At 55.3% G+C, this 16,298-nt stretch overlaps 1 protein-coding gene across 2 annotated transcripts in view; it reads left to right on the top strand.

The window, feature by feature from the left end:
* Positions 1 to 16,298, top strand: part of CACNA1C (calcium voltage-gated channel subunit alpha1 C) — a 475,916-nt gene that overhangs the window by 334,076 nt on the left and 125,542 nt on the right. For both annotated transcript variants that reach the window (XM_057703176.1, XM_057703175.1), the window contains exon 9: positions 4,576 to 4,748. In XM_057703176.1, coding sequence (XP_057559159.1) covers positions 4,576 to 4,748 — 173 coding nt within the window. The remainder of the gene's footprint in view (positions 1 to 4,575; positions 4,749 to 16,298) is intronic.

Raw genomic sequence — 16,298 nt, forward strand, 5'->3', positions numbered from 1 at the left:
TGGCCCAGCTCAGTCCGAGTGAGAGGAGTGTGTGGGGCCCACAGGATTCCAAAAGCCGGGTCCGTCTGCGCCTGTGAGCCCAGCCCGTGCTCAGTGTCCCCAGACCCCTCCCCATACCCACTCCTGCCCCCTTCCTCCTCACACAGCCGGGGAACATCTCCCAAGACTTCCCGGCTCTGGGCATCCTCTCTGCCCGGACGCAAGCAGCTACCCTTCCTGGCCTGTCTAGAGGGCTGGACGCACAGTGAGAAGGCCTGGAACCCAGCTGCTGTTGGCTGAGCACACGTGGTGGTGACCCTGTCTTGACAGGTCAGGCCAGCAGTGTGGTAGTTACCCCAGAACACAGCCAAACGCCCACTCGCCCGGCAGCCAGCATTCCAGAAGCATTCGGAAACATCTCAGCGCTCACGGAAGGCCCGTCTCCGGACGGCGTCCACAGGCTCCGGGCTCGGTGCCCTCGGGGGATCCACTCGTTTGCTGCCCACGACGCCCCCGAGAGCCGGTGCCAAGCACGTGTCCACTCCACAGAGGAGAAAAGTGAGGTTTACACATGGAAACTTCCCCAGTTCTCACTGGTGGGGCCTGGAGGATCCGGGAATTAAACCAAACGCGATGTGGACCCACGGCCTCTGTCACAGTCCCCCACGCTCCACCGTCCCCCAGCCCGTCGGCCTGGTTAATCCCCTGTCCTCAGATGACAGCCAAGATGCGGGAGGGGAGCCACCTGCAGGCAGACAGAGGGGACCAGCCCGAGGGGCAGGGGCCCCAGAGGAAGCTGCAGAGCCCTGGCCCTGAGGGCTACAGGCAAGTCGTGAGCTGGGGGCCGGCAGCCCCACAAACGTAATAGCCCTTGAGGGAGAACAGAGCCCCCCACCCCCAGCAGCACTTCAGTCTTGGAGCATTTGCAACTGGGGGCCGACACCCCCACATCAATTAAGGATATTTTCATAGTTTCAGTGTCCAGCACAGTAACTCATCCTCGTAAATTCTGCCCTGCAGTCACCGAGGAAGGGCCCAGTTGTGCTTGGGGTCTTCTGCCCAGGAAGGCAGGGAGAGCGACAGCCTGTAAAGCCTCCATTTTAAGGGTGGAAGTCACTGAGTTTGGTCATCAGAGGGATGGCCTTCCTTTGTCTGGAAACCTGTTCCTGCCGAGGCCAGATATGTCCGTGAAAATGTGCATCTCGTGGATTTGTTCAGAACGGCTTCCACACTCATTATCTCTTGATCCTCACAAGTCACAGGACCGGTATTAGTCGGTTAAGAACCAGATTGTGTGACCTTCCCCTCCAGAAACCTCAGGCTCCAGCCCATTAGTATTTCAGCATCAGCGACCGCAAGGTTCTGGAATTTGCATTGGAAGCTGCCATCTGGCAAAAGTCTGCGGATCCTGGATTCTGATTCCTTTTGGGTTTTAAGTGGTTGCAAACAGAGAAGACGTGTGTCTTCAGGTGACAAGGGGCCTAGGATCTCTTAGAAGGTGGGCGCCCAGCTCTTGCTTCCCCGGGGGAGATGGGCCAGAGGGCTGGGGACAGGCACCTTACAACCTGAACGCCTCCCTGACCACGGGCCACAGTTAAGACACTCCATCTGGGTCCAGAGGAAGCAGAAGTGCCGGTACCTGCTGCCTCGTGGCTGGAGCAGGGAAGACGCTCATGATTCCCAGAAGGTTGTTCCACGAAGCCCCCGCCAGCACTGCATTCGCGAGCACCGGCCTCTGCTCTTGGGAGAAATGTGGGCTTAGGTTCCGGCCAGCCTCTGGGCACCACACTGCCATCAGTACATAAGCTGTTGTGCGTCTGTGTGAAGTCACCTCGTTCAAGGCACAGGATTGATTCGTCCGCACCGAGCTCTCAGCCCACAGCCTATAACTCAGGTCTGGATGGGGCTTGTCAGACACACGGACTTGCCCCGTGAGGCCCTTTGCAAGCCCTGTGCACTTAGGGTCACAGACTGAAAGGCAGCTCCGTGTTCGGAGCCGTTCTGATCAGAAAAATCACCAACAAAGAGCACAACATGTGGAAGACGTGACACCAAATGGGCTGTAAAAAGGCTCTTGTTTATACTATGAGCTGCACCGAGGAGGCGGGCAGCCCCTTGTCTGACCTCAGCCAGGACCAGGACCCCAGATCCTGCCTTTCTGTGCGCCTGCAGTGGCTGTAGAGGCTCACGGTGTGGTTGGTGTAACTACTAAGGCTTAGCGGGAGGTGGATCTGCGGACGTGGAGTCCGTGGGTAATGCGGACTGGCTGCACCAGTCATCACAGCGCCCTGGCTGGTGCACTGACAGACCTTCCACGCACACTGCCCTCTGCAAGCTGTGCAAACTGCGCACCCAGCCCGGACTCTCCACTGCCTTTGTGGTACTGGCCGTTGCGGGCACAGGACATGCTCCTGCCTTTGGACGGGCCCCCCGTGACTGACCGGGCAGCCGCTCTGGCCCCTGGGCCAGGCAGCGTGGGACGTCCCAGCGAGGAGATGAGAGTGCCCGGGTGCTGCCGCCCCGCAGGTCCCTGCTGCGTGGGGCCTGGAGAGGGAACCCCTGACCTCCTTCCAGCCTGAGCCCAGCTGTGTCCTGTACTCCGTAGGGGCCTGGCTCTGCTGCTTCCCCAAGCCCCCCACACCCCAGGAAACCTCATTTCCTCTTCTCCTGGGATGTCTGTTCTGGTTGCCAGATGCTGTGGGGTGTAGATGGTGAGCTTTCATTCCGTGGAGCAGATGCTGTGACGCACGGCTGGGTCAGCTTTCCCGGCTCCGGCCTGATCCCAGCTCCAGGAGAAGGATGGACCCTTAGCTACTCAGTCACCCTACCACCCTAACCCACTGCGAAAGGCATGGAGCTCGCACATGTGTGGGGCAGAAGGGCAGTCGGCAGTGAGGGGGTCCTGGAGCTGCAGTCTGGGGGGGGTTGCGGTGGGGGCCCCGCTCTGTGACGTGACTCTCCATGTGGCAGAGGCAGAGGGCTGGGGGCCTCTCTCCAGGCCCCTCCCCGACTGCAGAAGGAGGCAAGGCCTCCATCCTTCCCCATCGTCAGCTGTCAGTCCGGCCCCTCTTCCTTGGGAAGGAAGGGAGAGTGCCGCCAGCTGGCAGGAAGCCCGAGAAAGAGCAAGTTCAATCCGATTAGAACTGGATTCAATCAAAGTGAAGATTCCATCCCGACCAGAGTGTGGTCAAAGGAGCAGTTGAAGAGAACGTATAGCTCGAGAGCCCACGTCTCCCAGTGAGAAGGTTCCCCCAGACCACTCCCGGCCCCACCCCTCCCCATAAAGGGGGCAGCTGAGGTCTGTGCTCCCTCAGCACCGCCGTGATTGCAGACCCTGGACGGTGGGCGTGGGGGCTCTTCGGCTGAGCCTTCCTGTCCCATGGCTTGTCTCCATGTCCTTCCTACCATGCAGCCCTCCTGTGGAGTGTCTGTCCCGTGCAGGGAACCCCTTCCAGATGGACTCCGCAGCCTCTTCCCCTGAACGAGGCCTCAACGGCGGAGGTCATGTCTCTAGGAAGAAACCAAGAGACCCTGTGTGTCCCCTCCAACCCCAATATACGCATATATATGCGCACACACACACACACCACAGGGGCCAGAGACTGGTTGTCAGAGGCAGGCTGCTCCTATTTATTTCAGAAGAAAAAGCACAGACTTGCTTCAGGAGTGAGAACCAGCCTCCCTGACTCCCTTCCTGGCCTCCAAGCCCCCTCCTGGCTCAGGCTCAGAAAGTGAATTCAAAGTCAGAGAGGAAATAAGCGTAGAATCATAGAAAATAGGAGAAGAAACAGCCACTCTCCGTCATTTTCAACAGGCCCTTCTTCCAGCAAATCCCAACCCAATTTTAGTTTCCACCCATTATTACTTTAGACTGAATGCCTCATTTAACTTTTATATCATCTTGATTTTATGTATTTTTCCATTCTGATTAGATTTCTTTTTTAACCCAAAGGGCAGCCTGCAGGACATTTTCTTGTGTTTGGAATCCTCTTTTGTCTCCCTCCATGCAGGAAAGGACTTTCTCTGTATTAGAAACCCCTCCAGGCTTGCTGAACGGGGCAGAATGAACCCTAGAAATGAAAATGGGGGTGAGGAGGTGAGGTGTCCCGGGTCTGACATCAGTGGTAAACATTAACAACTGGCTCTTTGGGGGCAAAAGCCCCGGTTTGTAACATTTGACCATTTCCGTGGTGTAAATATCCCCACTGTGGCCAATTTCAAGCCACTGAGGACTTAGGGTGGCAGAGCCGGTGCGGGGAGTGGGCTTCAGCTCAACCCCAACTCCTCGTCTCCTGGGGCTGTGGTGGGGGTCCCACCTGGTTACTGTTTGGAAGGCCTTTCCAGGTCATTGGAGAACATTTGTCGTGAGAGGCAGAGCCTGTGATCATGGCCCAGGAAGAATAGAAGTGGATTTGGTCCACCCCGTACTCATGTCCTGAGTCAGGCAGACCCCTCCAGCAACTCCTTCCTCTTTCGTGAGGGCACATCAGACCTGGGACGGGGAAGAGCAGTCTGTGCAGGGCGGGGGCCGGTGGGTGGCTTCCCATGCGAAGCAACTAACTCTTTGTTCCTCTTCTCCCTCCACCCTCTCGCCAGAGAGTTTTCCAAAGAGAGGGAGAAGGCCAAAGCCCGGGGCGACTTCCAGAAGCTGCGGGAGAAGCAGCAGCTGGAGGAGGACCTGAAGGGCTACCTGGACTGGATCACACAAGCGGAGGACATTGACCCCGAGAACGAGGATGAGGGCTTGGACGAGGAGAAGCCCAGAAACAGTGAGCGGCCTCCCTGTCTGGGGCTGGGGTCTGGGCGAGGGAGGGGGCGCTGCGAGGCGCAGGGGCTTTCCTGCCCCTGTCCTGACGGTGCGGCCCCCCCAGCCACACCTGTCTCGTGGGTGGCCGTCATTCGCTGCTCTGAGAAATCAGTCCCATGTGTGGAGCAAAGCCTCCTAGTCCTTCTCGAGGTTCTGATCCTGAGACAGTGGAAGCTCTGCTAAGTTGGGCTCTTTGTTTTAAATCCGACATCCTCCTCCTGGCTTTGGTTCCCTGGGCGGGGGGGTGGGGTCCTGCTCCAGGCTTACTCAGAAGGGACCATCTCCACCACCACCTGGGAAGCAGACTCTCACCCCCACCCCCACCCCCACCCCGCCAAGCACCACTGTGATTTCTCAGGGAAAAGAGCCAAAGGTTTCTCTCGAGGAGGTTAGATTCAAAGATCTGGGGAGGTACTAAATGGGAGGGTTGGGGAAACCTGGAGGAATTCAGCAGAAGAGCATTAGGTTTTAGAAACTGAGCCCAATCCCTCCCCTGGGGTTTCACGGGGCAGATTGTTGCGGGGACGTAATGCGAGTGATGGATGATATTGACTCGAAAGTGTCAGAAAGATGATGAATCATAGAAATTCAGGCTCGTCAGATACGCCCGGTGGTGCTGAAATGTGGGCCCTGGACCAGCAGCACCTGTATCACCTGGGAACTTGCTAGAAATGCAGGCTCTCGGGCTCCTGCTCAGATCTGGCAGCCCTGGGGGGGGCTCTGTGCTCTCACCAGCCCCCGGTGCCTGGGATGTGGGTGAATGTGACTCTAACTGCCTTGTGTCTCCTCTGAACTCTGCCTCTGTGACCCCGACCACTCTCCCCTCCTCCTACGGGCGTTCTTCCCTTGCGTTGCTCTCGTTTGAATCTTGTTGAATCTCGTTTGAATCTCGTTGAATCCCGTTTGAATCGGAACGTTTCTGGCCAAGGAACCAATCAGGTTGTATAGCCGAGACGCTTGCTGCGTGGGGTCAGGAAGGTAAGGGTGGGAAGCTAGGAAGTCTCCCAGGCCCAGAGGGAGAAGAGAGACCTGCTGAGGCTCTGGGGGCTGTCGGGGAAGCAGGATGTCCATCACTGCGTCCTGACGGAGGCCAGGAGGGCACAGGACACGTGTGCGCACGTGTATCCTGGCACATCCGTGTGGATACGGCGGCCTTATGCATGGGTGTTGATTATGCCGGGTGTGTTCACGCTTCCCCGGCCGGGTTCTGTGTGTTCCGGCTCGTTGGTATCTGAGCTCTAAGTGGGAATCTAGGAGAAGGAGCGGGTGGAGAGGGAAGGAAGAGGACTTGAATGTGAGCAGAGAGCAGGCCACCTTCCTCCTTTCAGAGGTGGATTGAACACAACCTTAAACAACCCCATTTCTGATAACTCTGCTTAAGGAACGAACACAAAATTAACACACACCCACAGCCGGGGGCTGGTAACAAGGAGGCCTTCACTCTCTGCTAAGGGGTTTTGCAAGTTGGACGACGAGGCCTCCAATGGATTAGAACAGGGAGCGGTGATGCCGCTGAGGGTCTTCCTGGAAAGACGCCCAGCAGCACCTGCCACGCTGCCGATGGACCGTGGATGGGGATGGTCCGTGGCGCTGAGCGGTGTGTGAATAGTGAGCGGCCTGGGAGCCGGGGAGACCCCTGCCCCAAAGCTCTGGGCTCTGGTCTGCACCCTGGTCAGGGTGGTGCCCAGCTCACGACGGATGGTGGGAGCGTGTTTCTTACATGTTGGTAGAAATGTGCGTGTCCACTGCCCACTCAGTACTCACTGGCCGTCCACCAAGACACAGTCATCCTGCTTTTATCCAAGGGCAAGTGTGCTGCTTCCCTGTCCTGCCCGGATGGAGAATTCTTTGGAGCAGGTCAAGTGGATGGACGAGGCCCATCTACCCCCCTTTCTGGCCGAACATTGGGAAGAGCACGATGAACTGCCTGCCCTAATGGACAGAGTCTCTGCTAAGGTTCTCAGGAGCCCAAATATGGATGAAACCAGCCTGGATATGGATGAAACCTGTCCCTGCCCTGCACTGTTTCCTCGTGGCTGGAGGAGCCTGGGGTCTGCTTCTCGTCCTCAGCCTTGTCCTCGGAGGACAGAACAGAGCCTCCTGTTGTGGGCAGTTCTAGGGGGAGGGGGCCAGGGACTGAGCATCTGAAAAAGCAAGACAGAGGGTAAAAGAGCAACACGTGAGGAACTGAATGAGAGACGCTGGAGGATGGAGCCAGGAGGTGTGTTCAGGAGCTGGGGCTGCAGAGCAGTTGAGAGCAGAGTGGACATGACAGGATTGTTAAGGAACTGGCCACCGAATAGATTCTCAGAAAAGGCAGGTCCACGGCTCAGAAAGTATATTCTGATCTTCAGAGCTTCATAGTTTGCCCTTTGAAACAAGTACAAGGGGAGAAGTGCTACTGTAAATCACACCTGTTTCAATCAAAGTAGTATCTTGGCCTTTGAAATTGCTGAAAGGTTACAATCTAGTGCATTTGCAGGTTCTCTTCAGCTCAAAAACTAAGTAGTCTTTTAAGAAAAGGGGGAAAAGGGTGTTAACACTCTTCACCAGTGGCTCTGGCAACTTCTGCATGTGCCCCGGGCAGGAGCCCAGCCCCGTTGGCACTTCGGAGACGCCAGGTGTCGGGCGCTGGGGAGACAGAGGTGGCTCCAGTGCAGAAACAGCTCAGTGGCACATCCTCACGTGGCAGCTGAGCACACCCTCGGGGAGCCCAGCTGTTCATTTTTCAAGGAAGAGCTACAGACACCCCCGAGGTGTCTGTAGAGGACAGGGCTTGGGAAGGCAAGAGAGAGAAGGGGCATTGTTTGAGGTGTTTTCCTAAGTAATTAGAGTCAACAAGGTGGCTAGTAAATCATATAAGATATACATTAAAATATACTCAGTTCATCCTTCTACCCACCCATCCGTCCATCTACCAGTTAAAGACCTGCTCTGTGCCAGGCACTCTCTCAGGCTCTGGGGATAAAGCGAGCACAAAATCCTCAAAATCCCTGCCCTTGTGGAACAGGAATTTCTTCTCTTCTTTCTTTCTCCCCCTCAAGATTAAAAAAGAAAAATGCATGGATTAAATATCTGTGCACATGGGAATCTCTCTCATGTCATTAAGACCATTTCAATGCAGCCCAGCCCTCGAGGACAGACATTTGTGCAGACGAGCGTGGAAAAGACAGACAGACGGTGGAACCACACAGATAAGCAGATTAAGTATTTATCCAGCGTATTCAGTCCTGTTCCCGGGAGCCCCTCCGAAATCACTGTTCACCAGCAGAGCCGCGTGGCCGCCGCCGCCCTGAAAAGTCTGGGATTGCGTGTTATTGATGCATAGAGATTTGAGGGCCTCCGAGAGCGGCAGGTTGCCCACGGAAGGGCCCCGAGGGGTGGAGAGCAGGGCACGAGAGGGGTCGGCCAGGGCTGGGGGGTGGCCGTGCCCGTCAGGTGGGCTTAGTGCTGTAATGTCTCAGCCGCTTGATAAGGCGAAGCCTGCTCCTTGCTTCTGGTTCCACGTGGATTCGGGTTGGCAGGAGGGGAGTTCGCCTCCCCCACCCCAGCCTCAGAGGCCTCCCTGGATCCCCTGCGTCTGGGAAGCAGAGGAGGGAAGGAGAAGGCGCGTGGAGGGCCTGCGGGAGGATGCAGAGGCCAGGCCCGGGAGAGTGAGCATCGCCTGCCACGGGCCAGAACATTTTCCAGCCCCGTGTAGCTTCTGGGGGTGGGGGCGGGGGGGACACAGCCTAAGTGCCCAGGGGCAAAGCAGCCGGCGAGGGGATGGACACGTGGCCGTGTCTCTGCTGCCCACAGATTGGTAGCAGCTCTCAAGGCCAAGGGGGTGAGAAGGGAGCTGTAAGTGTAAAGTGTAGAACCAGTTGGGGGGAGGACTTCAGTGCGGGTGCGGGGGGGAGAAACCAAAGGTCACGCCAGAAGTGGGGGCTGAGACCTGGTCCCAGACTGTCTCAGGTGTGGACTTTATCCTGTGGGTTTGGAGGAGCCACAGTCGCGATCTGAGCAGAGGGACACGTTCACTGTGGAAAGGTCTCCAGGCTCCTTTTGTGGATCGTTGGTTGGTGGTGGGGAGTGCTGGAAACAGGGGGACCCAGGGGTTCCAGAACCTGTCACGGCCTGAAGTGGGAGTCTCGGCGGGAGGGGTGGGAAAGAGGACCCTCTGCTAATGGCAGCATCCTCAGGAAAGGGTCCAGGGCCGGCAGGCCCCGGTGTCTTGGAGATGCGCAGCTTGGGTTGTTCCTGACCTTGGGATGCAGCAGAGCCCGTCCCCGAGGGACCCCTGGGGCGGGTTTGTCCTGTCTGCTTGGCCGTGGGAGCCCTTTGCCTCGCGCTGCCTCCTATCCGTGACTTTACCCTGGAAGGTGCCCCGTGTAGAATCCCAGTGGTTCCCCTCCTCTGATCCCTGCCCTTAAGAGCGGAGTGACAGCCCAAACACAGAGCTGCGATGGCTCCGTCCTTCCAGGTCACTTCATCAGGTGGACGTGCCCGGGCCTCTGCGGCAGCTGCAGTGCTGCCGGGAGAGCTCTGGGCTCCCACGGACCCGCGAAGACCCCATCCTCTTAAATCGCAGTTGTACCTGCTGTAACGCTGGACTGCTGGTCGCTTTGTGTTTGGGCCTCATGATTAGGGCTGGGGCCCCATGGGCAGGGCTGAGGCCGGGATCGGGAGCAGCAGAGCGCTGCCCTCGGGGATCTGTCCCATGGAGAGGGGTCCCCCGGGAGTTGGATGGACTCTCACCAACAGGAGGCAAGTGACAGGCGAGGCGGAGGTGGGGAGAAGAGGCGGGGGGCGGGGGGCCACGCCACGTCAAGTGTTGCTCCTGCCTTTCCTGTAACACATCTCCACAGACGGGGGCTTGAACAGCAGACTTCGCCTCCCACAGCTCTGCAGGCTGGACGTCCACAATCGGGGCCCAGCCCGGCCGCATTCTTGGGAGGCCCTCGGCCCGGCTCACAGGCTGCCTGCTTCCTGCTGAGTCCTCCCACCGTGGACCCTAGCTGGCGCTCTGGCCTCTTGTATCCGCACGAATCCCACTCAGGAGGGCTCCGTCCTCATGATCTAATCCCCTCCCAAAGGCCCCGCCTCCAAATACCATCACACTGGGATTAGGGTTTCAACATATGAATTTGGGTGGACACACACGTCCGGTCCATTGCAGTGATCTTTCTGTATCCCTGTGCGAGGCCCTGGATTCCTTATTTAGCCAAATTCGTGGCTCCATCATAATCAGAAATCACAGAATCCGACCGTCGTGGGGCCACTGAGTCTGTCTCCCAGGCTCTGTGGGGAACCACTCAGCCCCCTGTGAGTGGGGTGGGGTGATGCTGGTTGTCAAGGGTCTGCCTCCTATAAGACTGGCTTCTCTTCTGAAGACAGAAAAGTGTGAGTTTCCTTCCTGCTCACGGTGCTTACAGATCCACTTCCTCTAAAACTGCACACAGGTTCCAACACTGTCTCAGGACTAATCACGGACCGTGCTCAGAGGTAACCCAGCCAGAACCTGGCAGGCCCTCCCAGAACAGAACAAGCAGGTTTGCTCATGTCCAAACACCTGACTTCACACCTGTACTTGGACTTCACTGAAAAGTCCTTAAACTTCCCTCCTCTTGCCCTGGGTCTGGATCCACACCGGGGTGACGGTCAGCACACCCCTCCTCAAAGAAGAGGATGAGAAGAAAACTGTGTTTGCACTTAAGACCCTGTTCTCAGAATGTGGTCCACAAGTGGACAGTGTGCCCTGCGAAGGTCATCAAGGAAGGCAGGGGGACAGTAGAATGTACTGTTCCCAAAGACATATCTAGGTAGCAGCTTAGGACAAAAAAGAAAGCCATTTACTCAGATTCATAAAAATATACATTTTTTGCAATTTAGACTTAATTCATATGAGTTCATCAGACTGACCAAACTTACCCCCAACAAAGAGGTCTGCAGGGGAACCTCACTAGACAGAGCTTTGAAGAAAGGTTTATCCCCTCCAAAAACATACATTTCAATTTTGATAAGGTTCGTCAGTGTTAGGGTTTTTTTGGGTTTTTTTTTAACAAAAAAGGAAGGACATTAAGATATTTTTAAATGTCTGGACAGAGGAGACTTTGATGGTCCCAAAATTCATGTTCTAAAAATGACTTGCCAAGCACAATGCTGGTTTTGACGAACAGACTCTAAGTCCTGTTCAGAGGGCTTCAGAATGTGCCCAGTGCAGGCACACAAGCCCTCCAAGATTAGAGGTCAAGAGAAAACAAAACACAGGCCAAAAGCCGGGAAAGAATGATTATAGCTGCCCTGGAACGTGTCTGTGCCTCTGCTCGGGGGGCTGAGATAATAGATCCGTTCTCAACAACTTGCTGATGAGGTGAAAAGCCCTAATTAGATGCTTGACAGGCCTGTAAGGGGTAAAAGCCTTTGTTTACCTTCCCAATTCCAAGCTTCAAATCAGCTGGTCCAACCCTTATATCTTATTTCAGTGACTCATGAGATAGGATAATGGTATCCAGTATCAGGCCAGTCACTATGCTAACCAAATTCTCTGAAAATAACATCATGTACACACACACACATACACCAGGCACATACACACACGTGCATCCACACCAGGCACATGCACTCACACCGTATACATGTGCAGGAGGAAACTGAGGACCCCTTTCTTGACAGGAACATTCAGAATAGAGTCTCATTGTGGGTTTTTTTTTTTTTTTTACATTTTATTTATTTATTTTTATTTATTGCTGAGTTGGGTCTTTGTTGCTGCGTGCAGGCTTTCTCTAGTTGTGGAGAGCCGGGAGGCTACTCTTCATTGCAGTGACACAGGCTTCTCATTGTGGTGGCTTCTCTTGTTGCAGGGCTCCAGGCACGGAGGCTTCAGTAGTTGTGGCACATGGGCTCAGTAGTTGTGGCTCATGGGCTCTAGAGCACACGCTCAGTAGTTGCAGCATACGGGCTTAGTTGCTCCACAGCACGTGGGATCTTCCCGGACCAGAGCTTGAACCTGTGTCCCTGCATTGGCAGGCGGACTCTCAACCGCTGTGTTACCAGGGAAGCCCCTCATTGTGTTTATTAATACTTGCTATGGTCAGTGGGTCCAAGTATGAAGAGAAACGTGGCGTGATGTTTGCTGTGTGCAGCAGAGGCAGAGAGAAAGATCGATGCTACCACCTGGGGGGTGAGCATCTTCTCGGTGTGAAAAGTACAGCCAGCGTGGGGGGGGGCGGGGGCGGTGTCCTGGGGAGTCCCGGCCCGCTTGCCCACGGCTCCTTCTGCTGCTCTGCAGTGACTGGGAAGCGGAGCTGGTCAGTCACTGACCATCAGGCAGAGCATCCTAGGTTTTCACCAAGAAGGCCCCAAGCTTCAGTAAGACTTGTAGAGCTTCTTCTTGAGCCTCTTAGATGGTATAAAATCATTTCCATTAGTTGTAACTTCCATAATCCCTTAATGAATGGATTCTATTAATTCGTTAAGTCACCTCCTTGATTAGAAGAGTTGTGAGCACAGCAGTAGGAGGTGAGTGGCTCTCATCCTTCTCTCCTCACTGGAGGCCAGGGTTTCAGGTTTGCGCAATCTTGGTGTGGGGGTAGGAGCCTGAGAATGACAGGCCACCTGACTTCCAGGCCCTGCCCAGTAGCCGATGGGCAGTTTGCCTCTCTCAGTTTCCCTGTTTATAAAGGAGCGGCCAGATCAGACAGCTGCAAAGACCCTTTCCAGCTCTGGGTTTTGTTCCTATAGTTGGACGTTGACACACATTAGCTTTAGCCCTGGAAGTCTAGACAGACCTGGAGCCTTCCAGTCCATCAGACCCCAGAGGGATCCAGTGGATTCTAGAATCCTGCAGTCCCCAGACTCCTGGAATTTGCTCTGGGTCTCCTGCAGGATCCCCTGAACCCTGAAAACGAGCTGGTCCTTCCGGAAACCCTCCCAGCACCTAGTCCACTCTGCCCTCCTGCCTGGAGAGCCCAGCTCCGCCATCTGCCTTAGGATCCACCCTGCTCCCAGCCCTCCTCGGACACCTCTCCCCTTCTACCCTCCCCCTCCTTTTGTCCTCACGCCCCTCCTTTCTGCTCCCACAACTCCTGTTCCCTGCCTGCGTGATGGTACTGATGTACATGACCTATTGTACCTGTTTATTCATCCTACCCCTGCTGGGTTATGTGCCTGGAGAGGGAGGGAAGCTTTGCATCCCTTTCACTGTCACGGAGCCTGGCAGATAGGCCGTCAGGTAATATTGGTTGGAAAAGGGATGGAAATTAAGGGAGAAAAGTGAGGTCCTGGCCTGGAAGTCTTTGAAATTCTGCCATTGCGAACAGATGACCCGGACCTGCCTTGTCACTATGTCAGGCTGAAAACCAGACAGGACCAGACCTGGTCCCGCAGAGGCTACATAATGAATCAGACACACAAATTAATTTTTCATCTTCTGTTTCATGTCTGTCAACACTTCTTTCTGACTTCTGGGAGAGAACAGACTATTCCTCGATGTTTTTCTTCACATACTCACCTCTTCTCTCCTTTCTTCTTCAAATACATCCAGAGAAGTGCCAGGAATGTCCTTATTTCATTTCTCTCTCAGCCAGGCAAGCTAGGCAGCTACACACAGCAGCCAGGAAAGGGTTAAGAAAAGACCCAGAATAAGTTCCTAGCGGCTCCTTTAGGACCGGAAAGCTGAATACATTGAAGGCTTGAAAAGGTTGACTCCCTTCTAAGGGGCAGGGGTTGGATTTCACCCATTATGTGGTCTTCAGCTTAACCCTCGGTTCATTCACTGGCAGAGATGGACATTTATAGACTAAGTGTTATCACAAGCTGAGACTTAATGAGATCTCAGCTGTGTCTCCTGGATGGAGTGGAAAGCAGCCATTTTGGTAATAAATAGAGAACAGCATCTAATTTGTCAATTCCTCTTTCCGTTGCTAAGTTTAATCAGATCAGTGAAACTGAAGGGAACTGTTGATGACCAAAAATTGTTTTCCATGCCTTAATCTGGCCAGGAAGCATTACTCCTAATGGAAGTGGCGTGCTTCTCTGGCAGTCATAGGGGATGACATTTGTCATTAGACTAACCCAATTGTTGCATATTAAAAAATATGTTTAGCCCCAAATCTATTTAAAACCAAACTGGAACTGAGGCCCATATCACTCTGCTGCCAGTGTCACCGGTTCATAGAAGCAAAAATTCTTTCCAGATGAGCTACAGACCTCTGTAGCAGTGCCATCCCCAAAAGGGTCCACGGCCCATGAGATTTCATCTGGATCCAACAGAAGCATCCAGAGTGACGCTCGGTGGACCACCACGGTGGCAAGGTGTGGTCACAGCCTTTCTGGCACGGCAGAGAGCAGGTGGAGAGACCAGAGTACAGTCTCTGGCAGGTCCTGGCTTCAGTTTAGGGTTAAAAAGGAGAATTAAAGGGGCACAAAGGGTGGTTAGTGCAGCTCTCAATTTTCCGGTCGTGCGTAAATCTTTTTTTTTTCATGAGTAATCACAGTTCAAGGTTTTTATAAATCATCTTCTCACAAGCTGTTAAGCATTTCCAGGGCAAGGACCGTGTCAGGGTAGGTGACTGTTAGCACACAGTAGGGACTCGTGAATATTCATGAAGGACCGACAACTTTGGAGGTGATCCCCCAAAGGGAACGTGGTCACTGCAGCCCTCCTTGAGGAACAGCCGAGAACACATACATCATCACCAATCAGTGCTCAGACTGCACGTGACCTTTAGATGCAAAGCAAGTGGTCCTGAGGTCCTTCTCTTGGGCCTGCATTTTGCTTTTTCATCCCCAGTAAATCCATCCAGTGTTCGGGTGTTCCTCACGCAGAGAATTATTACTGATGAAGCACCTCCTCTAGCTCGGATTACACTTAATCCTCACTAGACCCTCCAAGATCAGTATTATGGTCTCTATTTTTTTAGATGAGAAAGATGAGGTTCAGATAATTTTCCCAAGAGCAGACAGCCAGTAGGAGGCTTAGCCTGGATGCACACCCAGACCTGTCTGGCTATGAAGGCCACCCTCTTTCTCTTTTGTCAGCCAGCCCCGCCTCCTCGAAATACCTGGTGACAGGAAGGGGTTCGGGGGAATGGGGATCCTGGCAAGGAGGTCTGGAGACCTGGTTCCTGGGCTCAGCTCTCCTACTCACAGTTCTATGACCTCGAACAAACCATTCCCTCCCTGGGCGTCAGTTCCCTAATATGCGAATGTGGTGCTGACAGAATCCTGGCTTTCTATAGATCCTTGAGCCCCACTGGCCCTGCCTTTCTTTGAGTCCCGTGCTCCAGAGTGATGGGGGCTGGGCCAGGGAGAGAGCATCTTCATTTTGCAAACACTGGCTCTCCCCTTCTGGGCCAGGCAGCAGGTGGCCAGAGGGGAAAGTGTCCTCCACGTGAGGACTTCGCACAGCCTCTCCCAGCCCCCAGCAGCTGGCCTCTTCATGCCAGGCCTCCTCGCGCTTCCCCAGAACCAGTATCCCGACAACGTCGTCTTTGCCTTGAACGAGTCCAGTGGTAGACTCTCAGCCCTGGAAGGCGTCCCAGAGGCGCTCCCGGCTCACACCCCACCCCCGCCCCCCACCCCCGCCCTGTGTGCATGAAACTCCTCTGTCTCCTCTCTCTTCCCGCACCCGGCCGTGCAGCCCACCTGTCCTCACCTTGCTGACCTCCGTTGGGGGCCTCCCATCTGCCAGGGCCTCAGTATTGTTGGAGTAAAACATAGGCCACATCTCTTTTCTGCTTTGCCAGATCAGGCAAATGCCCTGTCCTCACACCTTTTTTTTGCAAGCCATCAGGAAAGGATTTCTCCTGCAGTGCAAGCAGCAGAAGTAATAGAGCCGCTGGAATCTGCCCAAGTCTCCCGCCCCCGCCCCCACCCACCTCACTCACCTCGCTGACCACACGCGCCCCTTCTCGCCTGAAAAGTCTGTTCTGTGCGTCTCCCCCATCACCACCCCAGCCCCGTGCCCATGACTCCATCCGAAAACCAGAACCTCTGCGTCCTTTCCTCCCTCCTGGGTTTCCTGCGCCACGGAGCCCGCAGCGTGAACCTCGTAGGATCCAGGACCCCGAGGGGAGCGGTGTTGGGGCAGCAAGGCGCAGGCCACCCTGAGGTTGGCCCCCCTTTGAAGTCGTCTCCAACGTGGGCATCCCGCGTCCTGCCAGCACCTCCGGGCCTGTGGTTGTGGAAGGCAGTGGTCCCTGGTCCCTGGGTTTCAAACTGTCTCTCTTCTACAGAACAACCTCTCCAGCAAGTCCAGGTCTCCTGAGGAATTAGACGCGTTCTGAGATGAGGAGGGGGAGACAATGCCTTCGATGGGGTTCCGGCCTGAGAGGGCTGACGCAGGGGCCAGGGTGCGCAGTGGAGAGAGCAGAGGCGTGGTCCTGTGTGAGCCCGGCTGCTGTCCTTGCCCGTGGGGTCTGGGGCGGCATCTCCTCTCAGCCTGCTCTGTCACCGCCCTCCCTCCCCCCGCGGCCCCCGCCCCCCGTGGGCCTTCCCGGGTCAGCACAGGAGGAGGAAGGGCCTCGAGCGG

Source organism: Hippopotamus amphibius, chromosome 12 (assembly GCF_030028045.1).
Source record: "Hippopotamus amphibius kiboko isolate mHipAmp2 chromosome 12, mHipAmp2.hap2, whole genome shotgun sequence".
Lineage (NCBI taxonomy): Eukaryota > Metazoa > Chordata > Mammalia > Artiodactyla > Hippopotamidae > Hippopotamus > Hippopotamus amphibius.